This window comes from Euprymna scolopes, chromosome 2 (assembly GCF_053919585.1).
Source record: "Euprymna scolopes isolate OS-2025 chromosome 2, ASM5391958v1, whole genome shotgun sequence".
Taxonomy (NCBI): Eukaryota; Metazoa; Mollusca; class Cephalopoda; order Sepiida; family Sepiolidae; genus Euprymna; species Euprymna scolopes.
In genome coordinates, this window is record NC_136483.1 from 40,363,566 (window position 1) to 40,382,073 (window position 18,508).

General features: G+C 31.8%; 1 protein-coding gene across 1 annotated transcript in view; it reads left to right on the plus strand.

Moving 5' to 3' along the window:
- Positions 1-286: 286 nt before the first annotated feature.
- LOC145291324 (succinyl-CoA:acetate/propanoyl-CoA:succinate CoA transferase-like) overlaps positions 287-18,508 on the plus strand; it is a 109,145-nt gene continuing 90,923 nt past the window's right edge. Inside the window, exon 1 of the mRNA XM_080137076.1 lies at positions 287-665. Within this exon, the coding sequence (XP_079993202.1) occupies positions 503-665 (163 nt within the window). The 5' untranslated portion in view covers positions 287-502. The remainder of the gene's footprint in view (positions 666-18,508) is intronic.

Sequence of the window (18,508 nt, forward strand, 5' to 3'; positions counted from 1 at the left end):
TACTGCCCGTGTCATGTTTATCCTCGTGAGAAGGAATGGTAATTTTAAAAAAATACAAATAAAAATATAATAATATAAGAAACAAACTCATTGTTAAATGCAGAAAAAACTGCTATCAAATTTGGATTTAAAAATTAAAAATATATAAGAAACAGAAAAAAGTTTTCAACTTAGAACTTTAAAACATGATCTCAAAAGAAATAAGGAAAACTGCGCCTCTAAGAAGAAGAAAAAGAAGGTGACTTTGAATCTGTGGAGGTTTTTGTGACGTCATACCCCTCTCCCATGTTCGTTCACTACGGCTGCTGCTGCTTTTGGACTGCATTGAGTCGAGTGCACCGTGTGAGCTGATACTTTCACTCTTACTCGATCGGAGTAATTGATGCTACAGCTAAACACCGTCTGCTAGCGCAGTCAGCAACAACCACCGCAGAGCAACATATTTGCCTTTAAAAACAGCAAAACAACAACAACAAAAAAAAAAAAACAAACAAACATTATCATGTCGTCTCTGCGAGCTTTCGGCCGGATCTCTACTAAATTGCTACAGGGTCCGTTGAAATGTCGGAGTTATTATGTCGGTACAATGGAACCGTTCCACCCATATCCGGATCGGGAACCCAATTGGGTTTCCGCGGAAGAGGCGGTCTCGGCCGTTAAATCGGGTAAGCAAATTAAGTAAAAAAAACAAAACACTAATTAACACATACATTGCGTGTAAGTTTGATCGAGTTTGTTTGCGAATACCCCCTCCCCCTCCTCACAATTTTCCGCATTGCCAACAGTCATTCATTCACAGGGTTCGTTAATGTTTTTAGGAATTGCCTCCTCGTTTACAAAGGAAGATTGGTCTATTGCCGGTCGCCTGAGAACCCGTCCTTTACCCACCAGGGAATGCCAACAGATCCGATCTCGGCAAATTTGGTAACTTTATAGAATCACTCCCGTCTCCAACCCGGTTGTGGTTTTACGTTGTTATTCTTTATTTATGTATTTAGCGTCTTTGGTATAATTTTAAACTCTAACCACTCAATTGGAGACAAGAGTGATTCTATAAAATTACCGCAAATTTTGCACATCCAGTGATCCCTATTAGGAGGAGCTGGATCCCTTCCCACTCCAACTCCACACTGATTTCATGTCGTCACATTGTCTTTGTGGAAAAAATACAATTGTGACAGAGTCTTCATCTTTTGGGGTTTTAAAGTTAAGGGCCGCAAATAAATAAACGCTCGGAGGGAGATCAAGGTGTAGTATCTTTTCTGTTTTCGGCCAACGATAAAGCGATCCTTCTAGACCGAGACAATTTAAAATTTTGTTCCAATCCAGAATGTCTCTTTGGGGAGCTAGATTTTTCCTACATTAAAAAACCGACCACTTTGTGTCTAACTCTACCCTCGTGGGGAGGGAAGTAAATAGGAAGTAAAAAGGGCCTTTGAAACTTTAAGGTATAGCTTACTTTGTATAGACCAATTTAAAGGCTTCAAAATAGCTTCTTTGACGTAAACACGTTTCTGGGAATTTTACCCTCCCTCTTCCCCTCATTATAAAGAAAAAAAATGGCTGTCTTTGATTTCTCCGAAGTAGCGTGTAATTTGCAAACTGTTTTGAAGCCTTTAAACTGCCGATTCAGAATTAATTTTTGACTTTAATTAAAGTTTATAAGATAAACATTAATACTCAAGTTGGGCTTATAAATTATAGGTAAGCCGAGTTCATTGTTCTGAAACCAAAAATAAACCTTTTTCGACCGCGCTATTGTCAACTATTCTTAATTGCCTGCATTTACCCGGCACTACCCAACCCAGCAGGCGCCTTCCTTTTTCACTTTCATTTTTCTTTTAAACTCGTTATTATTATAATTTTTTAAATAGATTTTGAACGTAAAAATCAGTTCTTATGGTAAATTATTGGTACTTATGCAGGGAAGTGCATTGTGTCACTATTTTGTATTTTCACCTAACAATTTAAACAAAATATATTGTAAAACTTTAATTTAGCGTGAAATACTATTAAAAAAATAGCACGGTACCTTCTCTGCATAAGTACCAAATTATTAAGCTAATTTGATCAAGCTACTGCTTTAATCACTATAAAATTGGTACTTGTGCAGTTTACGTATCGTGTCATTTTTTTAGATAGGATTTTCGGTACTTATGCACTCTTGTTACCCTGCTGGGTAAAACTTGCGAAGCATGCACTCAGTTGCTGTAAAAATGGAACGGAAATTTAAATTTCGTTCCGTTTTAAATTCAGTACATTTTTACATTACGTCCAACTCACTGTTCATATTCGACATGTCAACTTTTACAGGTTTTGCGGGATGTCTTCCGAAAGCCGTTCTTAACATGGGGAGGTTGAGTGGTTATTCGTTATAAGCGTACCCGAAAACCTATAAAAGTCGACATTTCCAATGTGAACGGAGAGTTGGACTTACGTAAAAAAAAAAAAAAAAGACCTAATTGACTTTTTTGTGTAAAAAATTAAATTATTCCGTTTTTATTAATTAAATGTAATTTTAAAACTAAAAAAAAGTATGCTCTGTTTTACGGTTGTTTTAACAACCGTAAAACAGCGCATACTTCGCAAATTTTACCCTGTGCTGAAATAATGTTATTTTGAAAGCCATTCTTAACATGGGGAAGAGAGGATGTTTTGTAACTATTCTGCGCTTCCACTTAACAATTTGAATTTAACCTGTGGGGGGGGGGACTATTAAAAAATAGCGTGGTAACAAAAGTTCATAAGCACCGGATTTTCAAGTTAAATTCAATTTATATGGCATTGAATTGTTAGATGAAAGTATAGTTATTGGAGCTAACACGTGACAGACTTACAAGATACGTAAGATGGACCCCCTGTCCACGCTTTTCAGCTAGGAATCAAAAGGTACTATTTCTACCCAGAGTCCCTCATTACCATTTGAGCACGATCCGTAAACTGTAGAAGTACCAATTGATATGAATACTTTCTAAAACTTCCAATACTTTTAAAAACGGTTTAAATTTTTTTTTCGACATTTTGAATGCTTCCAAATTTCTTTTAAATTTCAAAGGGTCACACAGGATTATCTTTCTCTTTTTTTTTTCTTCCCCAACTATCAACAAAAATTAAAATGGCTGACTTTTTACGAAGAAACCGAAGTGCATTAATGGTAAATTTAATTTTCATATATTTTTTTAAATTTCGTTTGGCTAATAAAAATAAAATTAATCTGCAAGTCACACAGGCGGGAAAGACAGAAACACGAAATGTAGATACTTTTAGTTTTAATATAAAGATTTGGAGATTAAAAAAAAATATATCTAAAAGTACAAATAATAAAATGTCATTTTGGCAGACCTGTGTTTTTCACCTATTTAAAAGAAATTTTTTTTTTTTCCAACGATTATCGTCAACTACAGACTCTAGTATCCTATAAATTAAAAAAAAAAAAGATTTAATGACTGTTAAGGGGGTTTTAATCACGCGAAACGTCATTAAAGAAATGGACAGTAAGTCAGATAGCAATGAAGTAGAACGTTATAACAAGAAAGTGAACCCCTTCTTAGAAATCAAATATTTTTTGCTATGATACCTAAGTCGGAACTAAAGTTTAAAAAAATGGTATAAAACACGCATTTTTAGGGGGTACAGGTCTGCCGTCATTTTTTAGTCGTTTTAAAATGTTGGTACGTATATATTTTTGGTATCGCGCTGAAATAATAACGTTATTATTTCAAAAGCCATTCTGAACATGGTGAGGGGAGGGTGTTTTGTAACTATTCTCTGCGTTCTAACAATTTAATAATAAAAAAAGATCTGAAACTTGAATTTAACCTGGAAAAAAAAACTATTTAAAAATAGCGCGGTACCAAAAATACATAAGCACCAGAATGTTTTCCCATTAGTAAAATTTTACGATAAATAAAATCGTGTTCGATTCCAGTTAGAAACTTTGACACCACACTAACCACATGGAAATTGCAGGGCCGGTGAGTGGGGGGATTCCGTACTTTCCGCCGGGCGCCGCGCCGTTGCCTTAAGGATAAAAATAAATAAATAAAAACAAAAGAACGAAATGCTGAGGGAGAAAGGAAATTTCCCATTTTCATTAAATTTAAATCGGTGGGTAAAATACTGCAGGAGTACCCTTTTTCTACGTTTTGGGTTAACTTTCACAAAATTTAGATTTCAAAGCAACTTACATGTTACGTTACTTTACAGTTTTTAACAGAAAGAAGAAAAAAAAGGCTACCGGCATGACCAGGGCAGAATCGGTAGAGAGGAGGAACCAAGAGGAATAATGAGTATTATTTGCCTGGGTGATTTTTTTTTTTTTAAGATGAATACCCCTCCCCCAATAAAAGGTAGAACTATTCCCGGGTGAGAACGAGCATGCGAAGGCAATAAACCGGCTCATTTCCTGACAGAAATAATGCCTAAGATGGGTTGAGATTTTACTGAACTAATCTGGTATTAACCCATGTATTAATGCTTACGTTTAAAGGAAAAGGAATATCGTTTTCTAAACTCAAATAAGTCTTAAAAAAAAAAAAAAAAATGCGCGGGATAATTAAATAAACGGCAAATGTTTTTTTTTTTTTTTTTTTTTTAGAGTAAAAAGACGAAAATAAAGTTAAAGATTTAAAAAATAATAGGAAAAAGATTTTAATTATATAAAACATAAAATAAAATCTTTTGTTAAACTCTTCAAATGTAATAAATTTTATGGATTTTTTATGTTTCTTTATTTAATAATTTAAAGACCGATTTAAGAATGCTTGGAGAAATTAAAAAGATAAAATTAAAAATTGTATTGACAAAATGTTCAGATGGCAAATAAACGTCAACATTTTACATTATTTTCGTCAATGAACACGAGAAATTAAATAATATATGCAAAACGAAGAGTTTAAAATGTATTTGTTAAAGTTATGTTTAAATTTCCGCAAAATAAATTTCTATGATAGAAAATGTGAAAATCGAAACCAGCAGTCGGGCGATTTGATTTTTAATTATATATATATATAAGCAGCTTCAAATTCCATAAACCTAATTCTAGATTTTTACTTTTGTTAATTTCTTCTTTTTAGCAAAATGATTAAAAGAAATAGTATTTTCTTTGCCAAATTCACCATTCGTTGTGAGATTTTAAAAGCGTGTTGTCCTTCTGCTGTCCTCTGTCCGTTAGTTTTGCTGTAATGCTAGAAATGCGCGTGGTCCGTAACTAAACGAACTACTGAAAACCTTTGCACTCTTTTTTAAGTGTTGCGTTACGATTATCTATACTCCTATAATTTTTTTTTTTTTTTGGTGGGTATGCAAAGGAGTCACCACTTATCAAGGCCCGGAGGCCACTCAAGAATAAGGGTTAATGAGTGTACGGTGGTCAAGGGGAACATGTAGTCATCGTTAGTAGTGGAAATTTGGTAAATTGGATTACTTAAGGGGATGGCTCATCAAGAATTTGTTCACATTGGACTTGAAGACAATCATATTGTAGACAGTTGGAAAGCAGGAAAACGGAACAAAGTTCCACAGGCGTGCAGTTTTAAGAAAGAAGCTTTATTTATGGGATCTACGTTTAGGTTTAGACACAGATAAAGAGTTGGGGAAATTATTGATAGTCATTTCAGTTAGACGAGTGTTTTTTATAAAAGTCAGGACAGGAGGGACCGTAGATTGGAGCTCAGACGAGGACTTGCCATGAAAATAACGATAAAGCAGAGACTGGCTCACAACGTCTCTTCTGTGAAGAAGTTGCATGGAAGAGAAAAGCGCATCCCACACTAGGCTACAAAGTCTATTTTGAACTCTGTCATGGCAGAATAAGCTGCTTCTTGCAGCTCCTGCCCAGATGTGGCAACAGTACTCCATCCTTGGATGTACTTGGCTCTTATACAGGTAGAGAATTGCATCAGTTACTGGAGTGGTAGAAAGATCGCACCATTTTCCCAGCAGCCCTGTCAACGGATTTGATGTATGTGTTCCATTTCATATCAGGAGTAAAGGTCAGACCTAGAAGTTTGTCAAAACATGGAACCTCCCCAAGACGAATCATTCATTTAGATTGATGCCAGACAGGAATCAGAGTGTTGATGATAGAAAGATAGAAGCTTGGTCTTAGATGTATTAAAATAAACCATCCACCTCTTTCCCAATTGCACCACGTGATCAAGATCAGAGGAGAGAGAATCAGGGAGAACTTGGTTGTGTAAGGCCTTTTGAAGTGTTGCCTAGATGGTAGTGTTGTCAACATAAATGTCTACAAATGATCCTAGGATGTGATTTGGGTGATCATTGATGTAGATCAGGAAGAGAGTTGGGCCAAGGATAGATCCCGGAGGGACTCCAGCATTAATACTGTGAGCTTCTGATTTCTGCCCATCAACCACTACTCTTATGAATATATTAGAGAAAAATTATTTAATAATTGAAAAAGCATTAAAGGAAATATGGGGGGGGGTAGCCCTGATCGCATAGGATAGAATTAGCTGCAAAGTTTCGGCAAAGAGTTTAGCTTTGTCTAATGTTGATGAGATTATCTCAGGTCCATTGATGATGGTTGGGATAGAGCACACATTTCTGTTCAGGACCCTGTTTGTTATTTGCAAAAATTGGTGGGAACCAAACCTCTACTCAGCTACTTTGGACTTGACAGACTGAGCATACAACTCTCTTGTGTTCTTTATTACTCTTTTACAGTGGTTGCTGGCAATCCATAAGGCGGCCTTAGTCTCAGTACATCTATTACGTTAGAAGCAATAGAAATAGTGATTTCTGTGCACAATGGTAGCAGCACATTCTGGAGAGAACCACAGCTAGCTGTTAGGTGTTTACTGGAATTTTTTGGAGAGCAGTCTATACTGACAATTAACCATTCTGTCAGATCTGATACTATCTACTACACATTCTTTTTAAACATGGAATGAAGAGGTAGATCTGATATAAATGTACAAACGCTATCCCAGTCAGCCACAGAGTATCGATATATTGTATGATGGAGAGGTATGTCAGAGGACTTATTACACTTTAGTCTTATTTTAACCGAGACAACTGAGTGGTTGGAAGATCCCAGTGGAGACAGAATGGAAGATGAACATAGCTCAGGGCAAGTTGTGAGAAAAAGGCCTAGGAGACTTGCTTACTGACCGTCAGTGTCAGGCACATGGGTGGCATCATAAACAATCTAATTTAGGTCATAAGTAATGGAGAATCGTGGCAGAACCTCCCCTCATCATCTGTCTTGTTTGAGTTGGCTAACCATTCCACATTGTGAACATTGAAGTCTCTACAGATGTGAATGTTAACCGAAGGATGAGCAAACAGGATGTGGTCAATTTTCTCATATATGCTCTTAAAGATAGTAACTCCACTGTTATGGGGGCGATAAAATGCAGTGGTATGAGCAAGTGCAATCCGAAAGCACATGTAGGGCAATTTAGGGTCTTCTCTGGAGATGTCACTATCACATTGAAAACCATCTCTAATGCAGGCACATATTCCATGCCAATGTTTATTTCGAGGTCAGATTTGGATGTTAAATTAGAATATCTTTTCATTACGGACTCATCTGGGGAAATAGTCTGTCCAACGCCAGTTTCACTTAGGAAGAATAGGTCTGGTCTGATCTCCTGTAATTGGATTTCAACCTCCGGAAGGTTGGAACGTTGACCCCTGATGTTAGAGACGGAGACATGGTAATGAGGGGGGGAGGGAGTCTACGTTAAAAATTGGAGTTCTGGGTTTAATTGTGGAGACTTTTTATGATGTAGTTTTAGGATTTGTGGAATAGGTCAACAGACTTGGTTAGAGCAGGGTAGAGAGGGAAAGTAAGGGAGAAAAAGAAGTGAAGAAATAATTGTTTTTGTAAACCATGATAAGGTAAAGCCGTAACAATTACCCACTATATGGCATTGAGAAACCCCACCAGAAACTACTGCATGGTCCAGAATCCATTCACCAAATGGCAATACAGTGGCCTCAGTACTTTGCACCTGCTGATAGGATGGCTTCCTTAGTGGTTAGTTCAAGATTCGGGTCCCTGACTATCAGGTGGATAACGTCAGCCCAGAAAAATGTTTACCTCCGGCACCCTTATTAGTGATATGGTTACAAGGATAGAAATAGAAACAGAAAATTTCAGACATTTCAGGCTACTGCTAATGCAAAAATTCTGCCGACTCCGAATACAGCTTTTTCTTCTCCTTTTGTCAGAAGAATCACTTATTCTAAACGAGGACTAAGAAAAAAATTAGGAGTAGTGAGTTAGGGGAGTTGCCGACAACACATCCACAATGCATTGTCTACTCTCCATTAAAAAAAACCTGATAATAATATTAAGTATTCTACTTATTTAGTATTCTACTTAATATAAGTTTTGTGTGTATTGCTATTCATATTAAAACCCCTTAATTCTATTTATTTAAAAAAAAAAAAAATATGACTTTGTTATATATGGGTCGTAGAATTGCATTCATCTGCAAATGGTTTAGCTAATTTGCATATTCTTTTAAACATTCATTTTAATTAATACCCGATTAGTTTTTTCGGTTTTCTACCATCTTTAGTTAATGTGTAATTATATTCAGGCAGATATTCTACCTAATTTATAATTGTGTAATATTTGCGTAAAAACGTTATAGTAAACACAAACCTCTTTCTATATATATTTATGTATGCGTAAATATATATTTGTTTAAAAAATGTTGGCGGCCAAACTCCTCCGTCAGTTTTTGGTCTACAGACATGAAACTTAATATATAGGGTATTCAAACCAATGTGAAACTTTATATTTGGCTTTTAGCGGGGGAAAATCGGTGCAAAAGTGTGAAAATTAAGAACATTCAAATTTGCCAGGTCAACGGCATTATGAATATGCATGCGTGACGTAATAGCTATTGGTTCATGTTTTAATTTTTAGCCTTGCAGCAAAGATGTCTTCATAGCTCAGGCATTAATGTCAAAGAAAAAAGTAAATCGTAAGCTAAACGTTTTGGTTTCGATTCTCGCTAATGGCGCACAAACCATTTTTTTTTTTTTTTTTTTTTTTTTCAACTTTTAAAATCATTACTATATATTGGGTCCGATATAACATAATAATAAATACGAAATCTGCATTAATCAAAATATCATATTTAAGCATATTTTACTACCGGGCAATGCCGGGCGGTCTGCTAGTTCTATAAAATTTGAGGTGCTTGTGCACTTTTGCCACCACGCTTCTTTTAAATAGTTTTTTCAAGTTTAATTTAAGCTTCACGATATCTTTTATTTTATTTTATTTTATTAAATTGTTAGTTGGAAGCACAGAATATTTACAAAACACCCTCCTCATGTTAAGAATTGGTTTCAAAATAATAACGTTAACCAGCAGAGCAGCCAGTCACGTATCAAATTTTGCACTTATCAAGTGGCTTTTTTAAGGAGAGCTTGATTCCCCGGTATAAATTAACCTTGTGTCTAACTTTGCTGTATTGCGAGTAAAGTTATCAAATATGTCCCATTAAATTGCCAATTGATTCTTAGATCAATAATCAATGCTTATTATGATTAAAAATAATTTGATTAAATCTATATTTTTATGAGGCGTGTGCGTGTGACCGCGTGTGTATGTACAAACGTATTTGATCAAATATTGTGATGAAAAAAAATAAATAACCAGAATTAAAAGAAAACAACAAAAACAGCTCTTGCGTTGGCAGGCTGTTATTTTGTAAGTTTATTTTTGTACGCGCCGTGGTGCATTGAAGTGTTTACACGTGTACAGATGAAGATTGACGTTTACTTATATAAGAAGTTGAAATATAACGCCACATTATTAATTCCAAGATTATTGGAGGGTGGGGGAGTGGGGGACGTTGGTTAACTATGCGTAGTCTTTTTTCTCTTCATTTTATTTTTTTTTTAATCTGTATTAATACGATGGCCATACGTATTAAATACGAACGAAAATTTGAATTTATTAACTTTTTAATAAACTTCTGTTAAAATTATTAAAACTGTGGTATAATGATTTCTTCTCTTTCGACATTGAGTTGAATAATTTATTGATTTTAATCTCAAGGAGACTATTTATAACAAAAAAAACGGAATAAAAACTGCATCTACGTTTTGAGAAAAAAAGCCAAACTCAAGAATGGTTTACGCTGATGAACCGAATTGTAGACACATTTTATTTTAAGTCTATTAACAAATCTAAATAAAGTGTTTTAATAGTCCAATTTGCCTTTAACGAAGAGTTGAAAGTTGGTGTGAATTAACTGAGGCAGGCACACTTCAACTGCTGCTGATTTTGATAAGAGAAAAAACATTTCCTTTTTTTTTTTTTTTTTTTGCACTTTACTCTATACACGCAACGCGGAAAAGATCCAGTGTTGCCCAGGATTGAATGAGGAATCTTACGTAACTCTACTTCTAGTCCACAACACTATATTACCTTTTTTTATTTTTTTTTTTAATACTTTTTTTTTTTTTTTTTTTACAAATCTATGTATAACCTCACGTGTCGGTGCGTGTTTCAAAACATCGACCGACACATACCCGTTTAATAAATCTAGCAAAAATCAAGTAATGGTCAGATTTTCGTGAAATTTTCGATACTTATCCATTTCAGAATGAAATTACATATAAAATACAGTTTCCGTAAAATATATGAGGGGAAATATTTTTTTAGTGCATGTCCCCCCCCCCTATTTATTTTTTCGAAATTCGAACAAAATATATTAAAATCTATCGAAATTTCTATTTATTATGAAACAAGAGTTCAAATAAGTAAAAAATATTTATTTTTTAAAAGTTTAAATACACGTATTGAACAAAAATTTACTTTGAAGTTGCAATTTAAAAAATGATGTGAATTTAATATTTTCTTTTAAATAGCGTTTTTTCGAATTCATGGTGTCTATAAAGTCCGTGTGCACTTTAAAAAATTTATAACTTTATTTGTATTTGCAATAGATATAGTCTGTAAAATCGATTTGAAAGAAGTAAATCTATATTTTTTAAGCTTTTATTGAAATTTTATTTAACTTTCCACATGCCCTCCATCATTAGGGTAATACGATTTTGCAGTTCACGAAAAACATTTGCCAAATAATTTATAGTAATGCCTGAAATTACATTAGTTATTTTAGCTTTCAAATCTTCCAATGAACTAGGTTTGGTTTCATACACAATTGTTTTCACATGTCCCCATAAAAAAAATCTAATGGATTCAAATCTGACGAACGTGGAGGCCAATGAAATGGTCCATCCCTTCCGATCCATCTGTTAGGAAATTCCTGATTTAGAAACTGTCTAACACGCCGAACAAAGTGACAAGGAGCTCCATCTTGTTAAAACACTCTTTCAAGTTTAATTGTTCAAGTTGCAGAATAAAGTAATTCTGCAACATATCTAAGTAGCTGTCACTGTTAATAACACGATCTTCAAAAAAAAAAAAAAATGTGTCCCTATGATTCGATTTATTCCCAAAGCACACCACACATTAACTTTAAGAGAGTCTCTTTCATGTTCAGCAGTTTCATTTGGGTTTTCAGTTCCCCAAATTCGGTAATTATGCCTGTTAACCTTGCCACTAATGTGAAATGTTGCTTCATCAGAAAACAATAAATTACTCATAAATGCATCATCATTGCAAAGTTCTTAATTGACAGAAAGTTAGCCGTGCATGATAATCCTCTTCTAACAACTGTTGATGTAATTGAATTTTGTAAGCTTTCATATGAAGTTTTGCCCACAGAATCTTATGCACAGTAGACTTTGGCAGCCCGAGCTCCAATGATGCCCGTCTTACAGACTTTCTTGGACTTGCAGTAAAGGATTCTTCTATGGAAGCAACACTTTCGTCACTGACACATGGCCTTCCAGACCGTGGTTTATCATGGACAGAGCCTGTCTTTTTAAATTTTTCCATCCATTTAATAATGGTGTTCCTATGAGGCGCTTTTTTATTGTATTCAATTCTAAACTTTCTTTGTACAGCAATAGTAGATTTCAATTCAGCCAACCAAAGGACACAGTTTACTTTTTCCTCAATTGAAGCAATGGGATCAAATTGATTCTGAAAAACAAAAGAAAATATTTTTTACTTATTTTTTACTTATCTAAAAATTGTTACGAATTTTGTGGTGAAAAATTATTCAATAACCATACTTAAAACTAGATACATGAAACTTTATAACATTTTTTACAGATTATTTCTATCGCAAATATAAATAAAGTTATAAATTTTTTAAAGTACACACGAACTTTATGAACACCCTGTATAATCAGTTGAATTGCCAAGAAAAAGAAACTTCGTAAACATTAATTAATTTTTAAAAGATTAAAACGATTAAAATGCCATTATTTCAAAATGTTCGGTTACAAGATAGATTAATTGTGTTGAAATGTTTTTTTAAATATTAACTTTTTACATAAACATGGCTCTTGACAGCTATTTTATCGCCAGATTAAAACCGATTTGAAAATATTATTGCACAAATATTAAGCATTTTGTAGGCCCACCCTCATATTTTGTTTGTCTCTTTTTACCGAACAAAATATGAAAGCCCGTAGGTAACCAAAAGAACATTCAGTAAAACCGTATTTCATATTTAATATAAAAATGTTTATAATATTATTAATCATTGAACTGTGTAAATCTTAAAACCTAACAAAATTATAACAAAGATTAATTATTAATTGCAGTTTTAAGAAGATAAACAAAGGTTTAAAAAAATCATTAAGTTGCTTCTGCTTTTCCATAGTTCGTATAGTTAATATAAGTCTGACGTCACGGGAATATGCGCTCCGTTTATCACATTGTTTTGGGGATACCTAATAAACATGACTATATTTTGAAATATTCCCCCCCCCCCGATAAATACAGCTAGTATTGGATTTGGGAGGTTAGGCCTCAAGATAGAGTACTTAGTATTGATTGAGTGTAAGTAAATTTCAGTAAATTTATAATCTTTAACCTCAATGAGGCATACCCGGCGTTCTTTGGGAACCAATAGTTACTCCCGTGCATTTCTCCCAAGCCTTGAACACTTCAACATTTCTATTACATTTTCAAGTCATAAAATAAACTGTCAATTTCCTCTTTTTTATGGAATTGCATAAGTAGTTAAACTAGAGACCCTTATTAACTTGACTTCCGACAGGGGTACACAGTCGGTTTTTTTTTCTTTCTTTTTCTTTTTTAATTTTTAATTTTATTTTTATTTTTAATGTGAAGAGGGATATCCCCCAAAAAGAGCATTCTGGATGGATCGGACAAAAGTAAAAATTGTTTTAGTCCAGAAGGATTCCTCCTTCGACCGAGGGCAAAACAGCACTTCCATAAAAGGCTGCAGTAGTCTTTTTTAAGGCAATTTTAATTTCATCGATACATCATTTAGAGAAAGTGGGGGAGGGTATTAAAAACTGGTACTCTCCCCTCCCTCTCCCAGTTGTAAAAGTAGTTTGTTTTTATAATTTGAAAATAATTTGTGAACTAAAAACTAGATAAAAAAAAACAATGAACTGTGCAAAATTGTATTGGGTAAATCTACATTGATAATAATACAATGTATTAAATACACGAACATTAAAAAGCAACAGCTAATAAGTCATAAAAATTGGTTATATTTAACTTTTCAGCTTTTAAGATGGCTGCCGTAATTTTACGGTATTGTTTGGTTATTAAATTATTAATTGAACCAACTTGCTCTAAAACTAGAATTAATTAAATTTATATTGTTTATATGGCATCCATTTTAAAGCTAAAAAATTCATAATAATTATTTTGCCAATATTCATTAAAATGCCCCTTTCAGGGGAGCTGGATAATTCCCACTTTGTCAAAACTGGGACAATTAGAAAAAAAAAAAGTTTTTTTAAAGAATTTTTTTTCGTTTTATTTTCCGTTTTTATTTTTCACAATTGTTTGGGGAGGTTCAATAAATTCATCTTTTCCCATCCTTTACATAATTAATTGTTTACAATTAATTATGTAACACTATTTGACCCAGATAATTCCAAAAATTAAGACTAAGTTCACATTAAAACAACACAAGCTAATAACATTGAATTAAAGTCCTAATACGACTCTACGTTGGGATAAATCACCGTAAATAGAAATTATTTCTGATTTTTAAAGAATTATTTCCAAGATGAAATACATTGTGATTTAAAAAAACGAAAACGCTAAAAAAAAAAAAAAAAAAAAAACTTTCTATATGTCAGCACTTACATATACCATTCGTGTTGTAGAACTACGTAATGATACGCTTTATTCGGACTACTATTCTCATCTTGGTTGTTATACTTGTTATATATACAAGGTTTCAGCCTACGTAACTTCCAATGTTCAATTCTTAGCTAAAGACATCTCGAAAAATAATAACCCCGTTTGATGTGCCTCCTTCCTCTTCCCTTGTGCACCTATTTAAATACCAACGATGATATATGCGGTAAGAAGAGAGAAGCTAACACAACTGAGTGATGTTTCATTGTTGATGATGGCCTCGGGCATTCACCTTCTTGCATAACACCACTTTACTTTGCCAACACAATAGGATGGGGGGTGGAAGGCACTGGAGACGGGATTGGCCAGCTGCCTGGATTACAACCGTTGATTCATTTTAACGCACACATCTGACGTGACGTACACGTGAAAAAAAAAAAAAAATAACGAAAACAAAGTGTCAAATAAAAACGCTGCTCATAAGAAAAAAGCCGATATATAATTTTGACAAGCAGGAAAATAGAGGAATGTTTTATAATAAAATATTTTAAAACCGATAATGAACTGTATGAGGATTTATCTATCTATCTATCTATCTATCTATCTATCTATCTATCTATCTTCTCTACTATTATTATACAATAGGAACTTTGTGTGTGTATGTCTGTGTATGAATTCATTCTTTATGTACTCTTAAACGGCTGGACCGATGTTTTTGAAATTTCACACAAATGTACTTTATGTGCCTGGTAGTGTTTTTAGATAGGCTTTATTTTGGAATGTATCGATAGTTGAAAAGATCCAATGAAAGAAGGAACAGGCGATATTGACTAAAGTTAACACCTTAGACAGCCTAACATAACAAGTGCAATTGAGAAGTTTTATTACTATTATTGTTGTCTTATGTGAAGGTAATAATGTAAAATGAGTTTGCAGAACTCAAAATAAAAATTTCCAACGGCTAACAATTTGTTAATAATTAATGTCATTGAGTTTGGAGTGTCTAATTTTAATGTATTTCAAAAATATTTTTTATTTTATGTTAGTATTATAGTATATAGTGTTCATCTTATTGACTAACATGTATCTTTAGTGAGAAGGATGAGGCAGTTGTATTTTTTTTAGGTGTTGGCAAATAAAACAAGGGTTGGAAATATAGGAAAGTGTTGTAGCATAACTAGTATTGTTTTTTTTTTAATCATTGATATACACACATATATACCTACATTTATATATATATATATATATATATATATATATATATATACATTCATATATATATATATATATATATATCTACATTCATATATATATATATATAATATATATATATATATATATCTACATTCATATATATATATATATATATATATATATATCTACATTCATATATATATATATCTACATTCATATATATATATATATATATCTACATTCATATATATATATATATATATATCTACATTCATATATATATATATATATATATATATATATCTACATTCATATATATATATATATCTACATTCATATATATATATATCTACATTCATATATATATATATCTACATTTATATATATATATATATATATATATATATATCTACATTTATATATATATATATATCTACATTCACATATATATATATATATATATATATATCTACATTCATATATATATATATATATCTACATTCATATATATATATATATATATCTACATTCATATATATATATATATATATATATATATATATATCTACATTCATATATATATATATATATATATATATCTAGATTCATATATATATATATATATATATATATATATATCTAGATTCATATATATATATATATATATATATATCTACATTCATATATATATATATATATATATCTACATTCATATATATATATATCTACATTCATATATATATATATCTACATTCATATATATATATATCTACATTCATATATATATATATATATCTACATTCATATATATATATATATATGTATATCTACATTCATATATATATATATCTACATTCATATATATATATATATATATATATATCTACATTCATATATATATATATATATATATATATATCTACATTCATATATATATATATCTACATTCATATATATATATATCTACATTCATATATATATATATATCTACATTCATATATATATATATATCTACATTCATATATATATATATATCTACATTCATTCATATATATATGTATATATATATCTACATTCATATTTATATGTATATATATATATATCTACATTCATATATATATATATCTACATTCATATATATATATATCTACATTCATATATATATATATATATATATATACCTACATTTACATTTATATATATATATATATATATATATATATATATATATACCTACATTTATATATATATATATATATACCTACATTCATTTATTTATATATATATATATATATATATATATATATATATATATACACACAATTGTAAATTATACAAACAGCCATTATTAAATACAGCAGAGATACTTAGCTTTGATTCTTTTTCGATTTTCCATATAGTCTTTTTTTTATATTAAAATTGAAAATATTGATGAAAGTTTCAGTTATAAAGAGCGCTCTCGCTTTGACTGCGAATCATCTTCAGGTATTGATGAGATCAAGGTGAATATGAGTGAAAATGGAAAGCACCTTTTTACTTTTCATTTTCTCTCATTAACACCTGAAGATGATTCATAATCGAATCGGAAGCGCTTTTAATAATTATGGAATTTTCATCAATATTTTCAATTTTGATATAATAAAGATTGTATGGAAAGTTGAAAAAAAAAAAAAAAAGAATCATAAAGCAAAGTATCTCCGTTGTATTTAATAATGTCTGCTTGAATGAAAAAATGCTGCATATATATTATATTCTTGTATTAATGGCTATATTTATGGAGTAGAGTACTCTGTATCAATGATAGAGCTTGTAGATCTTTATTTGGAAACATTGAGGCAATATTGCATGGTGTCAAGTAGATTTCTACCTTGCATTCTGCAAACGCAAAAATACAAGACTTTGTGGATCCTTACAGCATGCTGTTAAGAAGAATAAAATGTAATTTGATTTAAGTTTTTGTTTGGATCAAAATTATTTTAAAATGACCGCCATCTTTAAAATAAAGACATAACTCTGTATTTATTCGTAGAGTTACTTTCTTTTGATTGAAACAAAAAATGATAATGTGTAGACACAATGGCCTAGAAAGAAAATGGCTGCCGTGTTCTTAGAATGTGTCCAATAAGTCTTGTAACTGATCTTTGATGATGATTTCATGCGGATTGAAAAAATTATAATATTCCAACTCGTCATCAAGCTGGCTGACAATTTTGAAATGATGCAGTGAATTGCCAAGTTAGGAAAACTATGCATTCAAAAAATGAAACATTTTTGCAGATGGAGATTTTGAAACCTGACAAAAGATGTAACATAGAAACTTTTGTCTCAATAGAAAAAAAAATAGCATTCTCTGTATCCATGTTTCTTCTTCGTTGAACGGCCTATCAGAAGTACTGATGATGCTAACCATATCCATGTTTAAAGTTCCCTTCAACAAACATCCAGATTATATATAAATGTACACTTTTTTGTTTTTTATATGGCTTCTTTCTCTTTATATGTTTATATGGCTTGCTGTTTGTATGTTTATACTAACCTGTGTGCCCGGCGTTGCCTGGGTGTTTGGAGGTGTATGTTATGCAAAAAAAAAAAAAAAAAAGTAGTAGTAGGTAGGCAGGCTCAAACCTGTAACACAAAGGAGGAAAAGAACATGAAAAAAAAAACGTGACGTCTTGGCTGTTGTGTCCATCACCAAACCGGAAGTGGCAAAGGTTTAAATTAAGGCTAGTCAGTTGAAAAGAGGGAATGACTTTCGAAAATATTAGCAAAAAAAGTGATTCCTCCTTGTAGAAAAATGCCCAGTTGAGGGTGAAGGAATTAATGTTTTTAGCTAATTGTTTTATATTTGTTTTCCAAATTTTCGAGCTTCAAAATGATATTGATCTTGTGAAAATCCGTCAGCTTTGTCTAAAGTTTTAGGCAGACATATAAACATACATACATTTAAACAAACAGGTGAGATTTATAGGTTTATGTGGTTTGCTCTTTGCTATATTTGCTTTCATTTGAGACATCACTTATCAAATCTAAAATGACAAGAGTTTTGACACTATCATTGAGAGTGTATATTTTATTTCAGATCTAATGTCATTTGTTGAAATAAATATCTTCTGCTTA